Here is an 18,459-nt window from a genome sequence, read left to right as displayed (position 1 = left end):
TGAAAATGTCATGAAAAACTTAAATTTGAGGTGTCAAGTCTGATATGTTCCGAAGGAGTGCTGTCACAGGAAATAATGTTTCAACAGATGATGTTAGAACTATTGTATATGTCCAAAGTAAACTTCTATCAATTTTCATTTCTCCCAAGTACTTTTTTTGTGTTGAAATTTTACCCTGATCCAAATAGCTCTCTTTGATGGCCGTAAAATCGAAAGAGTAGACGAAAATCTAATGATTTATGTCGCAATATTTACTGTTTGGATCTTTGTGTTGTGTGTTCTGACTGAATGTCAGCCGAAAATCAAACTTTCTGCTTTTCTGATAAAATGTGGAAGCTCTTTTGTTGAACATAAAAGCTGAATTATTCGTCGAAAAACAAAAAAACAAAATTAAAGTCGTAAATTTATAGACGTTAAATAATACCGATTCTAAAACACCATCCGCATGTATCATGCCTCGAACGTGCAACAAGAAAAAGTATAAAAGTCAACAACAGTTTTTTCTAGTAATGTGAAGCTACTATACGTTTTCCGTATAAGGCTGAGTATACACCACAGAGCGAACAGTATGTCGAAGCTATGCATGCGTATGCAATGCACAATGCCGTTATGGCAATTTTAAATGGAAGAAAATTCGATTTTTATTATTGTTGTGCACATTAAGCCAGTTTCTAATTTGCTGAGCATTTTCCATTTTTGTTCCAGTTCGTCGCACATCTAATCTCGTTTTTTGCTGAAGCACTAGATTTCTACGCAAAGGCTTTATCGACGAGCTGGAACGAAAATAGGCACTGGTGCCACCCTCCCGTATTTTTATTTTTTTAAAGGAAATACAAACTGGACCAATTTTTCATACAGTTCGAGTATCGACCGTCCGCTTATTTGTGTACATCGACCCTAAACATCAACAATTTTCTTCGTAACAAAACTTCGATAAAAAGAATTAACGTTGTGATGATTAACAGGAGCATCTCTTATTTGGTGCAATCGTAACAGTTTGGTACAGATATGGATCGTCGAATTTTCTCGGCTGACCACGCCTTCCTGGCAATCTCGATCGATCAACAGCATTTTGCATTCTAGAAAATGTTTCGATTAAGTGCGAAAACAACGAAAATATTTAATTGGCACGAAAGCGGCGCTCATTACCTTGCCATAACTTTATCCAACAAAATATCAACAGCTCTTCGAACATTTTGACCTGTAGCCGCACTTGTTTCAATGTACACCAAATTATATTTTTCGGCTAATTGTCTGGCTCGGGCTTCGCTAATGACGCGTAAGTGTTCCAGGTCACTCTTATTGCCACATAGAACAATGTCCGGATTTTCACAGTAAGCATGAACCTAAATAATTAATTAATTGTAAATGTACAAAGTTTGATACGTATCTCACTAATAATGAAGTTGCTATTCGCAGTCGCCATACTACTTCGTATAATGCTGTACTATAGCGTATACGATTTGGAAAACTTGACTGCGAATAGCATCTACAAAATAACTATTCTCAAACATAAACGATAACTTTATTGTCTGTGTTTGTTTATGTGTATACCTTTAACTGTTCCAACCAGTTCACGACTTCCAAAAACGATTTTTCATTTGATAAGTCAAATATTAACAAGAATCCCATTGCGTCCCGATAAAATGCGGTTGTTAAACTGCGAAATCTGCGAACGCATTACCGTTTTCAAAACAAAACTCTCAATTTAAATCAAATCAAAATTAAAGTTACCGTTCTTGACCAGCAGTGTCCCACAGTTGTAAATGAATACGATTATTCCGTCCATTAGCTCTGTAAATCTAAAAAATTCGAAAGATAGAATAGAAACGTTGATTCGATTACTCGATCAATTTAATTTTGCAGTGATTAAATTACCAAACGTTTTTCCCGGAAATCGATACCAACCGTTGAAATAAATCTCGACTGAAAATTACCGTCGGTGTATTGATACAGAAAGCTCGTTTTCCCGCTTCCACTTTCACCAAGTGCCAAAAATTTGATTAAATAATCATAGTCTACGGCTGAAGCCATTTATTATATTGGTATCCTAATTGGGGTTGAAAATTTTCGAAAATCTATTATTGTAAACATATTGAAGAGCAGGGCTCATAATGATATGGTTAATTGACTGAGATAAAAGTATAATATTTACTCTGAACAAAACCCCAAATTTTGAGGTGTAATTAGGTAATGTAATTAAAATAGAATTATTCTCCATAAACGCAAATTTTATTAAGGGCGAAAACGATGGGAAAATGTGGTTTAAAACGAAATAAGGTTAATGGTTTTCTAGCACTGTAAATACGCCAATTTCATAAAGCGAATAGTCACTGAAAGGGATGTATCTATAAAAACAATAGGAATATCAAATTAGTATGTTACAAGTATTGTAATGTTGATTTTTTCAGCACTAGGAAAATTGGGTCGTGTGCTGAAAAAATCTCATTACAATACGTGTAACACATCATGCTTTGTGCCAACCGAGAATTGAAATAGACAAGAGCACAAAAAATCATAATTTTCATTGTAAACAATCACTCTTCAAATTTGATCGATCACATTGCTTTGCATTTTCTCAAACGAATGCTGTAACAACTCATACAAATTCCAGATCAACACTGCTTTGAGTGTTGTAATATCACATCAAACGGGTGCTGAAATAAGTCACTTTACAACACTAAAATGAGTGCTGAAAAGAGTCGTATTTCAATTCTCGGTGGCACAAATTCCTTTTAATAATCGAAATTTGTGTTTCGTTTTGATTTGTCGTTAATTTATTCTTTCCATTACATTTAAGTTATGTGGTCTACTTTATGGAAACTGTGGATTTCACGTCTGTCTGCGCCTTGTTTGATGGTATCGGTTTCCATGGTAACGGTGTCCATGATACCGATTTCCATATTGATCGAGTCTATAGATCCAATGGAAAAATTTCATCCCTATGCCCTCAAATCCACTCTCATCTAGCACAATTCTAGATGCTGTAACACATACATATGCGATGTGTACTACTACTACTCTCGAACTTGCAATCGGTGTACGTACATATATTATTGAGTGGTTTAGGTTCATGAAAATCGACTAACGAACGATTTTGGACCAGGGACTATTTTTGAGAAATTCTTTGAGAAATTTTGAGAAATTTGAGAAATTCTTTGAGAAATCTTTGAGAAATTTTTGAGAAATTTGAGAATTTTGAGAAATTTGAGAAATTTTTGAGAAATAATTGAGAAATTTTGAGAAATTCGATTTCTCAAAATAGTCCCTGTTTTGGACCCGTAAGTGTATAATAGTATGTTGTGTTACAAGTATTGTAATGTTGATTTTTTCAGCACTAGACCCAAGTTTTCCTTACGAGCGGAGCGAGTAAGGAAAATTGGGTCGTGTGCTGAAAAAATCTCATTACAATACGTGTAACACATCATGCTTTGTGCCAACCGAGAATTGAAATAGACAAGAGCACAAAAAATCATAATTTTCATTGTAAACAATCACTCTTCAAATTTGATCGATCACATTGCTTTGCATTTTCTCAAACGAATGCTGTAACAACTCATACAAATTCCATTTCAACACTGTTTTGAGTGTTGTAATATCACATCAAACGGGTGCTGAAATAAGTCACTTTACAACACTAAAATGAATGTTGAAAAGAGTCGTATTTCAATTCTCGGTGGCACAATAGTACATTACTGTCTTGCTGGGACATTTTTTGTTGAGGGGTTCGAGGAGGTTGTATTTCCAGTCAAAGGCGAAAAATGCATACCACAAGATTTCCCAACAAAACAGTACAGTACTTTGTTGTCTTGTGGCCAGAAAATGCAAAAAATCAGTTTTGAGCATTTTCTAGCCGCAAGACAACAAAATCTATTACTTCACTAGTCTTACCATACTTCTTAAATTTATACAATGGCAATAGCTCATAAATTTCGTAGTTTTTGTATACGAAAATCTCTGCTCAGAATTGGAAAATGTTGAGCTCAACATTGCAAGCTTTCATCCATCAAAAGAATAATATAAAATAATCAGGTTGCTTTTTCCACATGAAAAGTTTTCCATTAAAATATACAATAAATTCGATTTTAAAACACAATACGAATAAACAATTGGTTTAATAGCACAACTCTCTTGACTACATCATTTCTATCGTTTAAAATGTACACCGGAACATTTAAATAAATTCACTTTTTTATTTACAGATCTCGTTTTACAAACAAAAATTTGATACACATTCACTAAGGACTCTCTCCGATAAAGCAGTCAGTCACTCACTGAGTTTTAAGCTAAATTTAATGATCTCATTGAATACATCACATTCAAAGGAAACATCTCTGAAAGACATTCACTCCTTGTCTTATCATAATAAAGGATTTCATTATTCTGATTACACATTACAACGTATACGTTTCAGGAAAATCGTTGATTTAAATATAACAACAAAAAAAAAACGTTCGGCCGAAGTTGAGTGGCAACCGTATACTTTCTCTCCTCGTAGCCTGTACAGAATTTGAATTAATCGAAATTCGATTTACTCCCTCTAAACGTTCAAAATAAATTTGTAAAAAAAACGAACAAGGATTTTAGCACAAGTCGTTATTAATTAATTACATCCATCCGATACTGGACGTTGTATTGATTTTGTGCGGTTGTATTGAAACTCATTGAAACGTGATACATTTATCGGACCAAAGAGGGTACAATCAATACACAATATTGGAATAGAAAGGCGATTATATAATTTCTTAAAATCCCTTTTCAAGCATTACCTGAGCAAATGTCGATAACGTATGGAACAGAAGACATGAGAAAGATATTGCGACCTCGACCTACGACGTTATTCGGTGAATGGCGAAATAAACTGAAATGGTTTCCCTTACAAAGACTTCCCGGTAAAGTTTATTACGTGCGTTACAATATCAATCCAAGGATCAATCAACTGTTGTAAATTTTGAGTATTTATATAATTTAGAGTTTGATATGATATGACCTTACGTTCTCGATTCTTTATGAACGTACAAATATGTGGTTAAATGTTTACAAGTTTCACAATCAATGTCCTAGGATTTAATGTTACCCGGGAGAGAAGAAATGAAGGTACTAGTCAAATCAAATTTTTCTCGTTAGACCACTCCTGGCGAAACGTGCTGCCTTAACAAACATTTTTGAAAGAGGCTTAATAAAACCGTATGGATGAAAAGTCAATTGACTTTAAGCTCAAAAGCATGTAAAATGTATTCATAACTCGGGATAACAACGAAAAGTTTGGTTTTGGTATGACCTCAGCTTCGTCTCGAACCAACGAAATACACACGAAAACTCTACTTTTCATATTTTTATCTCTTATTATGTAAAGGACTATTTGCTCGTAAGTGTAAGTAGTGACTGATATGCACGTTGCTTCCACGTGCCGTACAGCAGAAACCTTAGACAATTGGTTTCCAGGTATCCATCACAACGAAATGTTGACAGTTGACAGGCCCTAAACGATTACCGTTTACACTAACCTCTAAGCCTTTCGTATTCAACCGCTTTTGTTTTGCAGCTTAAAAGAAGAATAAACATTTTCTAATCCTGGATCCACCTATCACTCTGGTTGTGCCTTTTTTTGGTTTCCATATTCATATAGAATATTTACAATGATAGAGCTATGTAATTTAACTATTCCCAGAATCATCAACGTTCCGAGCAATTACTTTATGAAGTTCATGGAATGTTTTTTGTCTAACAACATCATAAGTATCAACAAAGGATATATGATACATTTCGCTACATTCATAAAAAATGGTTGGAAGTTGAATAAAAACTTCATTTTAATCTCTAATACTAAGAAATGAAGTGATTTTCCACTGATCATGGCCCTACGTTAGTGGTGAAGGGCCGTGACGCAAGTCCGTTCACACTGAAAAATTTGACAAAAAGAAATTCCGCAGGACTGAGGAACATATATACACAACTTTTTTGACTTTTCCCCCTCCGCTCCTACTACTTCCCACTTATTTAATTCGTTGAATTCCTTCGTCAACATCTGCCACTTTTTGACGCAAACTTTTTTATTATAATTTTCTTCCTAAAATTTTTCTGGTAAGATTTTTGTTGATAAAACTTTCGCGTACTTTCCTCATCAGCTGCCATTTGTAACGCATACCTTTTTGCGTGTCGAATCTGTAAGCGTCACCTACACCGATATCAGTTCTTTTGTAAGTGGATAACAGGACCTTGCGTCACACCTCCACTGTAAGTCGTTTTGGGCGATTTTGGTATACCCTAATTGGTATATTTTAGTTGACCATTACAGAAAAATTGCCTGTACCAATACAGAAAACGTTGCCTGTACCAATACAGAAAACGTTGCCTGTACCAATACAGAAAACGTTGCCTGTACCAATACAGAAAACGTTGCCTGTACAGGCAGATTTTCCCCAGAGAGATAAATGCGAGATTATCGTTCTAGGCAGATAAAGATCAATAGAGTTGTTGACGACCAACCCAATTCGATCACTTTCTGGTGAAAACGTTTTTGAATCGGACACACCATTTTTGTTTCCGGACGTTTATGATGCTATCGATAGGGAATTTCTTAGCACGTTCAGTAGTCATTCGGTGACCAGAAGTACTCAATGATCTGTATGTCTAAGTCTATGGACTTTTACTATATCAAGAAATATCAGAATATATCACCTTGCATGTGAACTTCATTAAATGAGTCCATAAACATCTTATAAGACATAATTTGTAACTTTATTTCGGTTAAGACTGTCTCAAAAATCTTTCGAGTAGGTCGACTTACCCACATATTTGACATCGTGAAGAATACAAGCCAGATAGCGAATAGGACAAGTTTGGTATTTTTGGAAAGGTGCGGTCTCAGACTATGAGATATACTAGCAACTGAAGCTATACCCAGCAGTGGATGAGCTAGACATGACCAGAAAGGTTCCCGATGGTGAAAAAATCAGTGAAAGTTTTTCACATTCACAATGTAAAAATCTTAAATTTGTTGTTAGAGCAAAAAATTGTTCGGTAGACCAGAGACAATTAATTTCATTTTTAGTCGAACTTTCCATACATTTCCATTAAAAAAATCTGAGGAATGTGGGCACCCATAAGAAACGTTTTTAAGATTTTTTGAAAAAATTGAAAAAAAAACCCTCCCAATTCTTTGATATGTTAAATGGGATGTACTAGCCTTCATTTTAAGCCAGTAAAATGAAAAATCGGTTGGGGTACTCATTGACCAAACCATAAAATTGGACTTTGATGCCTCACCCTGACTCACAGCTACACAGCCTTTCGACCCGACGATACTTTTATTAGAATCGTCTGTCAATTCTCTACAAACTACCATTAGATCGTTTCATTCGGGGGTAAAATTTTCTGAAAAAGTCATGATTTTGAAATTTTGAAATTTTCTCAGAGTCGTCCCGAGCCGGAGAGGTCGTTTAAAAAAAACCTTCTATGAAATGATCACCTTGAAATTCCCTATCGATAGCTGCATAAACGTCCGGAAACAAAAATTGTGTGTCCGATTCAAAAAAAAAATCACCTTCTTATTATTTACTTTTTGTTTAATGCGGCTAATACAGACGCAGACGTTATCGTTAATCGGCACCAACGGAGGTGTGTTTCATTTTTAGCTGATGCCTATCTAACCCATCACCACCGCACCGGTGTCATTATTATTATAGTGTACATCGCTGTATTCCTTTTACCTAATACTGGACAGCGACAACACAAATAATTGACTACCTATATATTAGGGACGAGCAATGTTCATAGTCATAGCACTGCTTCTAGCACGAAAACTCATTTTTGCAACGCCAAAAAACCTTCAAATTGTCAAATATGTATGCGTGTACGATTGCATGTGTTGTGTGCTGTTATTTATTCACACCAAGAAATCATGACTCATTTGCAAGGCCTATTTTGATTGCATAAGCCTCCGAATATTTCTTGTGTTCATGCTAGAAGCAGAGCTGTGCCATAGTGATTTTGTTCAGCGAAAATACTCAAGGCTGTATACTTTGGGGAGGTCACGCAGATGCAAATACGCGGGTTACACACCACGTTTCATACAAAAAATTCACAACGCCATACAAATTCAATTTTGGTGAATTTGTTTGTATGGAAAAGGTGTGTTCCCGCGTATCTAATAAAATGGCGATCTGCGTGACCTCCCCAAAGTATACAGCCTTGAAAATAACAGTTGGTTACGTTCCTGTTTGAAGTTTATTATTTTGCCCGAGTGAGGGGTTGCAAATTATAACAGGTATTTATGACATCGAGTGCGAAGTACTTTATTAGGCTCTAGATGTGTGATTATGACACGAGGCTGCAGGTGCCATTAGCCACAGTATTATAAAGAGACTATTGGCACCCGGAAAAATTAAAATTTGAATCAATATTTCGGATATTTTGAAAATTAAACTTGTTTTGTACACAATCCTAGCGAATCCATATTCTTGCGAAATGTAACGTAAAGACGGGTTGTTCGATACTAGGTACTTAATCCTTTTACTAAATATAACACAGATTGCTGGGTCCTGAGGAATTGATTATTTTACGAAATGTAACGTAAAGGTAGTTTGTCCGATCTTAGGGAATTCATCCTATTGATAAATATGATGTAAAGGCGAATTGCTCGATAACATTACGTTACATTTCCTAAAAGAATGAATTCCCTATGATCCAACAAAAAGGCTTCACGTTTCATTTCGTATAGAAGGATGAATTCCCTAGTATTCTACAGAACGCATATACGTTATATTTCGTAAAGGGATTAATTCCAAGGTATCGAACAAACCGTCTTTACGTTATATTTTGCAAAAGGACGAATTTCCTAAGATCGAACCTTTACGTTACATTTCGTAAAAAGATGATATCCCTAGGATTGTGTACAAAACAAATTATTATTAAAATTTTATTTTTTCCGGGTGCCAATAGTCTCTTTACAATACTGTGGCTAATGGCACCGGGTGCGATTAGCACTAGAATAATAAAGAGACTATTGGCACCTGGTGCCACAGTATTAGCCACCCGGTGCCAATAGTCTCTTCGTTTAATTTTGTCTAAAATTTGAAATACTCACTTGTATAGTTCAAACATAAATTATGATGTGTTTGACAACGCTCGACATAACTGCTACATTGCTACACACTGCTACAGTGGTACATCCCCCCTAAAGCATAATACAATACATGCTTCGAAAAATAGAAACTAGCCGACGATATGCAGCTGATTTAAAATTGGATATCGGGTGATAACAGTATATCGAAACAACGCAATAGTTTTACTCTGAATGCTTTGTATACCAACAAGAACTTCTCAATGTTTTATTTATCTGTTCCGATTACAAAAAATCTGCCGAATAGCTGAAAAGTTTCGTTGCTGGAGAATATTTGCCTTTTGTATCACCATTTTTATGTTTTTCTTTTCATTTTTCTTTTAATGTTTATGTAACAGCCTCGGAACGTATGGCAGAGGTGTATAAGCAGTAATAAATGATTAAATTTAATTGAATATTCATGTGCTTAATTTTGATAAGGTTTTACGGTTAAATACAATATATATGCCCAATATGTATGCCATGTATGCTAATAAAGGTTAGCGTTGATAAATGTGATTATTATTTGCTCATTGTATACACATAATATTGGCTCTGCCGCAACTTAATGAAAATTGACTGAATATTTTCAGCTCTGGTTATTAAACTCCGTAACGAAGCAACGAACTTCAATTGGTGTGAACTGATAACAGAACATTTCGTTTAATTAAACGAATGTAAGGTAAATATATCATGTCAAGGTTACGACGACAATGCGTCGGTGAAAGTGGAAAAACTGTTGCTGATTGACAATAATTGTTGAAATGGTGAATCAAAATCATACGACCTTCCGACAGGTGTATTTACACATGCCTTCTGTCCCCCTCCCCGAAATGTATATCGAATAAATTATTGTCGAAAAGCAATCCAAATCGTATACAAATAATATCTCCCATTATATTATCGATTGCTTTCTCGGAATTTCTTCTCTTTTTTTTGTTCTGCGTAATGATGGATGGGCCCTGTGATTTTACATTCAAACCAAAAGTATTATTTTATGAATCATGTTCCATTTAACTGAATCTGTAATCAACCTTCAACGAAGATTTAATGTAAAAATACAATCTACATAAACAAAATTGCATCAAACGTTTATACATTACCCTGGAAGGTTTTCACCTTGACCCAAAGGCTTTAGTAGAAAAAAAAGAACTCGTCTACACAACAACAGCTATCGGCAATTGAACGATTTAACATGCGCTACATTATACGTGCACATTACTACAGAAATGGAAATGTTTTCCTAAAAAATGCCTCAAGACTGACAGGGAGTCCTGAAATTTTTCAATTAACTTTGGCTTAGTGTGCTACTTCAGACAATACCTCTACATTATGTTTTTAGTGTATGGATGGGATTCTAGGAAATCTAAACAATTCACTGCGTCAATTATAATTCCTACTCGCATTACTGATTGAATTGAAATGTTTCAGTTGCTAAATTTGCGTTAGATTTTACACCGTCAGCGGTGCGTAAAAAAGACACAACGCTCTTCGCCTTTGCATAGAAATGGGTGAGTGTATTCACTTGTATTGAGAGTGTCACTAGACTGCCAGTAACGACGTTAGGAGTTCAAGTAAAGAAAGAGTTTAGTCATAGAAATGAATCTTATGTATGATTTAATGAAATTTTCCTTTTTCATCCTACACTTCTATGTGCAGCAATAGTGTGGAACCTATTGGTTTTGGATTGACTTAGATACATTGATTTAAGCACTTGCCTTATTCAATGAGTTTTATTCTCACTCGCTCGTCTACACATTACGAACACATTTGCAAACGTTTAAACATTTAACTCAATGTTCATGAAAAAGATTTCTTTAATTTGCGTGATCGAAGGTGATCGAATGTCACCCTTCATGGAGGAATGTAATACCGAATGCACAAAAATTAGTGGAAGCAAAAACAATGAGTTCTACAATTCCCTTACAATAGGTTTTTGCGAGTGGTACGATTTTTATTCTAACTTTAAGGTTTCATAGAAAATAATCAAAACTGCTACAAATTACTACTATGTTACTACGTTACTATGTGAACTGAAGTTTGAAATTGCCTTTATTCTCCTGCACCAACGCACTTCAAGCAAAAGTGCTTCGACTGACAGGTGACAAATAGAGAATGGTCCAGTTTCAGTACTCTATTTAGAGTATGCTTGAAATTCGTTGCGCGCACACAGGTGACTTTTTTACAAAAATAGTCTTGTATTTTAACTTGAAAAATTACTCTTACACGCCGCCAATAACTTTAATTTCAATGACGTTAAATGTTAATTATAATTATAGCTTTTCCTGTTGACATTTCGTTCATCGGTGTACCCTTTCCAACCAAAAAAAAGAAACGTCGCCCACCAATGAAGCGGACACGTTTTTCACCTTGTTTTCACTGGAAATTCATCGTATGCTTTGACAATTAGGTTGACGGTCCATTTTACCAAATTATTATTGAACGGTGCAAATTGTCGTTCGTCCTTAACAATCGATTTTATATAAACATTTTTGAAAACTGTGATTTCCATACAAATGAGCCAAATGACACAAAGTACTTAGCATCTAAGTAGCATCCTCTGTTAAATAGTGAAATAAATTGCGAATTTTTCATTTTTACACAAGGTCGTGTTGTTAAATAGTTTTTACATGCTACATGCGTCGAAAACCCTACTTTTCATGTTTCAAGCACTTCTATCGTTGCCCTCAGCATGTAAAATCCATTACATAACTCGGAATAAAAATGATAAGTCTCGTTTTAGTGTGTTTATTGACATCGGCTACGCCTCGGATCAACAAAACTCACACGAAAACTCTACTTTTCATCCCTAGTCATGTAAAATACTATTGTCATGTTTCGAGCACTTCTTTCGACGCTATCAGCATGTTAAATCCATTACATAACTCGGGATAAAAAGATGAAAAGTCTCGTTTTTGTGTGTTTATTGACATCGGCTTCGTCTCGTATCATCAAAATTCACACTAAAACTCTAGCTTTCATCTTTTTATCTCACTCACTACCATACGATGGTGTTTTGTTGACGTTTTTTGTTTGATGGCAGTTTGAGAGGAAGAAAATGTCTATTTTCTCACCTCTTGTTTTGGTAAGGAAAATTTCTCTTCCGAACTGTCACCTGTGTTTTTGTTGACGACTTGATATTTTGTTTCGTGAATAAAAACGGTTAATCACACTACGCACATATGAAAATCATTGTGTTTAACCTCGGAAAGGATTTATTTTTTAAAAACCTAACTGTATCAACTGTGTCAATACATATCGTCGAAATAAAAGAAAAATTCTTCTATCTCAAATTGAGTCTTTTATGGTGAGTGGCTGTTCGCGAGAGTAAAGTGAAACAGTTTTTAATTCAACGAATTTTCGCTTTTCACAAATACAATGTTCAGTTCAGGATGTATAGGAGATCACTGTCCATAAGTACTCTAAAATACAAATTATTCCATCAATACATCTAATAAATTTGATGAGAAGCAAGCATCTTCTGTCGAAGTAGTGTACTATGTGTGCCGAGGTAGACGTTGATGTCACTTTTGTGCCTTTGAATGTAAGTAGGTAACCATTAATTCTCATATTTCCTTCCCTTCCCGAAAACGGAAAATAGGCCCCATCACAGTATTTGATTGTGCGTCGTTTCCTCTCGAAGTAAGTATATTCTTCATTGTTCCATCATTGCCTACAGGACATGGTTTTAAGATATCTGAAGAGTACGAAACATTCTTTTATGTGGAATTTCGTCATACTTTTTAGGAAACATCAAACAACAACTATACTTCGGTTGAGTTTTTGTATAGATGCAAACAAAAGACTTTCTGGGATAACTTTCTAATTCAAAATACATAACTCTGCTTATTATAGCAGTCTTTTTGAGGGAATCGGATTTTGTAGAAATTGTACCGACAAACAATTCCTATGATATTTCCATATGTCCGCATCTTAAATGGCTTAAATTAATAATATATAATAATTTGCTGTAGCAAACATTATTTCTCTAACACTCAGCACTGTTTTGTTAAAAAAAATAATGAATTGAATTTCCAATGTGCCTCCCATTCATTTTGCATTCCCATTTCTGTTGCATGATAGATAAAACCGTCCATGGACAAGCATATATTGACAGTATGAGAGTCTCGATGCAAGAGTCGTTTTGCGAGCAAAATCGTTATGTATTTGCAATTTAATTATTTAATTATTGATGGAGGTGATTGAGTTATAACCAATTTGTGCCTACGCAGTTCGATTGAAAATCTTCTAGATCGGTGCGTCCTCATAAGGGAACGTATAGTTGTATCGATTGTATACAAGGAACGTCATTTAATCTTCGGTTAAAAGCGGCCATGATCAACGTATTATAGTACATTACCAATTACACCTTCTTTCGATCAAACACACAATGCATGCCATTGTGGCTGTGTACTTTAATCATGCACAGAATAACGATTTTCGTTTGATTTTATTATTCCCTTTTCTGGAAAAGTCTCTTAATGACAATGTTGACTATTTCGGTTTGTACGGGCTTGATCCCTGGTATAATGATATGAAAATATATTAGCTTTCAGTAGAGGGACTAAAATTTAATTAAGTAGCGGTGAAATGTGTCACATTGTTGCGGATTGCTCTCTTTCGTTCCATCAAATTAGGATGTAAGGAAGAGCCAAACCCACCACAACTACATATATTTTTTTTGTTATAAATCTTTTATCAGCCAAAAGAAAACTGTTCTTCATGGGTGAAATCAAAGGAATTCCAATGGAGTCTCTTAATTGAGAGTGTCATCTAAAGTTTAAACTCAATGACAAAAAGAATATTGCTCTACTGTATGGCACAGTAGCACTTACAGTTTAGGAATTTATCATTGAGTACTGTTTTGCATACGTAAAAAGTGCCACTTCCGGGGCCAAAGACGGAGCGAAAATTTTCTCGGGTTCTTGGCCTCATACATGAAAAATAATTTGCGTGTCTGTCTTGGCCGACGATTTTTAAGGTAGGCGCATTTGTCACAGTAGATAATAAATAATTGTATTCGAAAACGTGAGGTAAAGTTAACTTTTCTGCACGGATCCAAAACTTTGCCTCAAGTTTTTGTGTTTTCGGCTACGCCTCGATCGCCAAATTTCACACAAGAAGTACCATTTCCATCATTTGCCCCATTGGTAAGAAATGTACCATAATCAAATTGCCGCTATGCATATGATTTAGAAGACAGTATGAAGGCCGTTCGAAAGGTCGTAAGTGAATATCTTTAAAAACATCGGATGCTGAATTAATTATGAACATTTTAATTCATAATTCACTTGAACCAGCGGAATAATATAAACTGTTGTTCTACCAGACTGTAATACTATCTGTTACACGAATTTCTACGTTTTAATTCTTTTTTTTTTCGTACCGTAATTTTCTTGTAATTATCCCTCAATTAAAAATAACTTTAGCAAAGCAATCATACACCATCTAAGTGTCTGGAAAAACTCCTGGATAACTAATTGCTTCAAGTTAAAGAAACTGGAAATTTTTAAACGAATCTACGGTAAACTTGCTCGTGGAAATGACTTTGTCGATTCCCCTTTTTTTTTTAATGAGGGTAAGCGCGTATCAAACGCTTCTTTGATTGACATGTTGACGTGACTTTTAATGTTGCTTAATTCTTGCAACTTTGTGTGTGCATGTAGTTCTATCGAAGTAGTAATATTCTATTTGTACAGTTGCGATACAAAAACTATTGTTAAAATTGCAACGAATGATGTAATAGTTATTTATGAAAGAAGAATCACATTAATGCGCGTAGACAATTTCGAACCACAGATCTCACGGATTCCACAGTTGCATTTTTGCCTTTTATAATAGATGAAAGATTGAAAGTGAATGTTGGAAACGTGAGACTGTGGTCCGAAATGGACTGTGTGAGTAGTCCAAATAGTTCGGGTTGTCAGGTGTTCGAATTCAGAATGGATCAAAATAGATGCATGGATGGAGGTGTAGCCGAAGTGTACAAGAAATCGTGTGTGAAAAGATAAAAATTAAAATTTTCAATGAAATAGAATCGGCAATCAATCATTGGTGCACTACACTACTTTCAACATGGTTGTTTTCTCAACTCGGTCAAATCTCCAATACTTATATTGTGAAAAACGTGGTGTGCTACTCAAGGTTAAATGCTTTCTTAGCCACTAGTTGTGTTGAGTGACAATTACACATCTAGGGCCTGAAAACATATATCACTCGGTTGCTCAAATTGATTATTTATGACATCGAGTGCGAAGTACTTTATTAGACTCGAGGACGTGTTGCAACACACATCGTGGGTCTAATAAAGTACTTTGCGGAGAGATTCATATAAGTATTTATGCAACAGAGGCATATAAGGTTTGCAAATTTTTCACACTATGGTTTTGAGTTGCCTATAACTATTCTACTTAAGTACTGGACACAACATGTCATCAAGTATATTTTATGCATTTAATTTATTCAGGTGTGATGTGATTACTTGATTAAACAATGGATCTTAGGATCCACAGTTTTTTGCACTAGTGCAACCAATTTGTTTACTTGCACTCAATTTTTTGAATGAAATCAAACTGGTTTCAAAAGTTACTAATGAATTGCATAAAATATAAAGTTTTCAATTAGCTTGATAGTCGGACAGCTTTCTATTTTCTGTTTCAATTATGAATTATACATTTTTCCAACGAATCGACTTTTAATTAGTCGTATTTGATTGTAAAATTTTGAATTGGTTATAGTCCTGCTGGTGTGCAGGTATATCTTTGAAAATAATATTTAATGAACACTCGAACATAGATAATATTCAGGCTCCAACAGTAAAATTCACATACCAAAATATCTTCTGATGGGAAATATCTTCTTAGTTTGTGTACAAAAAAAATTGTTACAAATTTCATCGCCAATTGGATTTGATTTCTGATAATAAAATCACATTTCCTGCCATTGTAATGAGTTTTCTATCAATTTCTTTTTTTCAATCACTGTCCATCACAACACACACATTACAAGAAAAAAAAAATTGGAAAATCGCTCAGTGGCTAAAAAATCTATGTATCCACACACAAAACGCTTCAATATACACAATTTAAAACCACAGGGGTGTAACTTAGAACAATTTTTATTGTCGCTGCTTAGAACATTTTTGATTTTTGTACCAGCCCTGTTGAATGTCGTTCAAAAACATCGAATCGTTTTTTAATTTTCTGAATGTAGTTTTCGGCAACAACGATTTTCTGTTATAGTAACTTTTAATTGTCTTCGGCAATTGCCTAAAATCGATGCTATTTTACGACAATTTTTATGGTAAAGTGGTACACCCGTGTTTAAAACTCTCGTTGATGTGATTGATCAACCCCTAAAGCTCACATTTATAATATTATGTGCAACCAACCTGTTGCTAGTTTCCGCGTTCCGAGTATACTGTCAACGATAATATTTCGATATTACCTTCATAATCAAAAAGCTACATTTTCTCTGTTGTATAGCATATACTTATACTGTGCGTCTGTATATATACTCAAAATAGAATTTCCCATACTTGTTGCGTCCATATTCCATATATACGAGCAAAGTTTATAGTCCAGTTAAATTCATACCAATTTCGTTGCCAGTTCTACTTCGTTAAACATGTAAATTGGAATAGTGTAGAGGAATTTGCAACTTCACCATAACGTTTCCACCATTTCGATACAGGTTTCGTGGAAATTTTCTCGTATCTCAGTCCTTTGGTTTACAGGGGGGAACTCACTGAAATTTAGACAAGAATTGACTTCTGATGTTTTTCAGCTTTTCCACCCATACAAAATTCTACAGACGCTTTTATGAGGTATTACCAATACCACAAGCGTGAAACTATTTCAACCGTATAAAGATTAGTTTTTTTTTTCTATGACCAGCTAAAAACAACAGGTGAAGCAAATTCATGTTTAAATTTCACTGTATCCAGTGTTGCAATATCTTTGTCGCTCATTTCCGCACACTATAAACAAACCTTATTCTAAAAGGCTTGTTTAGCGATTTCAATTCCAGAACTTGCCTCCGACTAGTTACTATAATTTCCTGAATAAAAAACATTTTGTAGGCCTTTTTGTAGACATGAACGACTTACCTATCTCATTGGAATTGAGACCAAAACGACTGCATAGAGCACCCATATGGTACCGTACCGCTCGACTAACCGTACATGTTCATGTTCCAGAACAACGATTTTTTTATAGAGACAAACAAGAGAGAAAGAGAGTGTGTTGAATCGGATCTAAAGATATTTTCCCATATATATTCCAGCATCCCGAGGGTTGTCTGATTGTTATGAAAATGTTCTAAGAGAACATTTCGTTAGCGCGTTGCATAGCTTAAATGATGAAAAGAGATGTAAAAAAATGGGTATACGAAATACTTATAGATGAACTGATACAGTGAAAGGATTTAGGGAGACTGAATACAGCTGGATGATACGCCGTATCGGAATAATGTAAGCATACAATATACCATTATTTGGTAATGGCCTATCTCATACCAATTTCCCAATGAAAACAATAGGTTGACGAATTTTATTGCTTTTATAGGGACAAGAAATTGAGAATTTTGGTGATCGCACAGGAACGACCCAATTTCGTGTCGTTTTTTCGTTAATAGGCTTATAGCTTTCACATATAAAGAGAACGAAGGGAAAAGGTGAACAAGTCTTGCGAAAATTATGGGAGGAAAATTGTATTTATTGTCTGTTTCGTTTGCAAAAGTTATGGGCTTACAATCATTTCTAGTTAACCAGAATATCCTAATTAATCGGAACTTATGAATCGGAAAGTTAGTGGTTTTTGTGGTGAGATGGGTGGATCGTATAACAATTATAACGAGAACTGGCTAGGCAAAAAATATGAACTCGCGTGGTAGTGGTAAAACCAAATATAAAGACGTATGAGCATTTTTCTTTGTATGAATTGACCAGCTGAAAAATCTCTAAATTTCACTGTACTGCGACTTTAATTTTCTTACCTTCGATCTAAGCAAATAATACACTCCCTTGGGGTTATAATGACTCTTTAGAGGTAATAGGTATTTGTTACGCAAAGTAAACCGGTAGTGATACGTATGTCCTATGTTCGTTGTTGGAGTGGACACGGACAGTGTAATTTCTAACTTAAGTAAAGTGCAACCAATTTCGATGATTCATTATTTTCTCCATTCAGTAATGGTAGAAAGGAGTTCTGAGGTGAGAGAAAATCGGTCTAGGGTTCAGCGCAATTTTGGATATCTGGTCAAGGTTTTCCCATAAATCAGCAGTTTAATTTATGAGCATCAGCAAATATTGAACTATATTTAGCTGTACAATGCCCATCTATATAATTGCATAATTG

At 34.9% G+C, this 18,459-nt stretch overlaps 1 protein-coding gene across 2 annotated transcripts; it reads right to left on the bottom strand.

Annotated features, from left to right (window-relative positions):
* Positions 1 to 699: 699 nt before the first annotated feature.
* LOC119068884 (ras-related protein Rab-27A) lies at positions 700 to 16,511 on the bottom strand. 2 transcript variants are annotated; one of them, XM_037172750.1, is made up of 6 exons: positions 16,494 to 16,511; positions 1,879 to 2,050; positions 1,735 to 1,802; positions 1,555 to 1,669; positions 1,150 to 1,346; positions 700 to 1,079 (listed from the first exon to the last, which is right to left on the bottom strand). In XM_037172750.1, exons 2-6 carry the CDS (start codon positions 2,032 to 2,034, stop codon positions 959 to 961), a joined length of 657 nt encoding a protein of 218 aa, XP_037028645.1. In that variant the 5' UTR covers positions 2,035 to 2,050; positions 16,494 to 16,511; the 3' UTR covers positions 700 to 958. The 2 variants fall into 2 exon arrangements, with proteins under 2 accessions (XP_037028645.1, XP_037028644.1); XM_037172749.1 differs by lacking the exon at positions 16,494 to 16,511 and adding an exon at positions 15,934 to 16,237.
* Positions 16,512 to 18,459: the final 1,948 nt, after the last annotated feature.

This window comes from Bradysia coprophila (assembly GCF_014529535.1).
Source record: "Bradysia coprophila strain Holo2 chromosome X unlocalized genomic scaffold, BU_Bcop_v1 contig_20, whole genome shotgun sequence".
Lineage (NCBI taxonomy): Eukaryota > Metazoa > Arthropoda > Insecta > Diptera > Sciaridae > Bradysia > Bradysia coprophila.
This window is presented reverse-complemented; position numbering and strand designations above follow the sequence as displayed.

Bases quoted from the DNA above. Each gene is read 5' to 3' on its own strand.
- LOC119068884 (XM_037172750.1), bottom strand. From the start codon at position 2,034: ATGGCTTCAGCCGTAGACTATGATTATTTAATCAAATTTTTGGCACTT. The intron at 1,803-1,878 runs GTAATTTAATCA...CGAATTTTTTAG, and splicing joins ATTTCCGGGAAAAACGTTTG to ATTTACAGAGCTAATGGACG. The intron at 1,670-1,734 runs GTAACTTTAATT...ATGCGTTCGCAG, and splicing joins GACACTGCTGGTCAAGAACG to ATTTCGCAGTTTAACAACCG.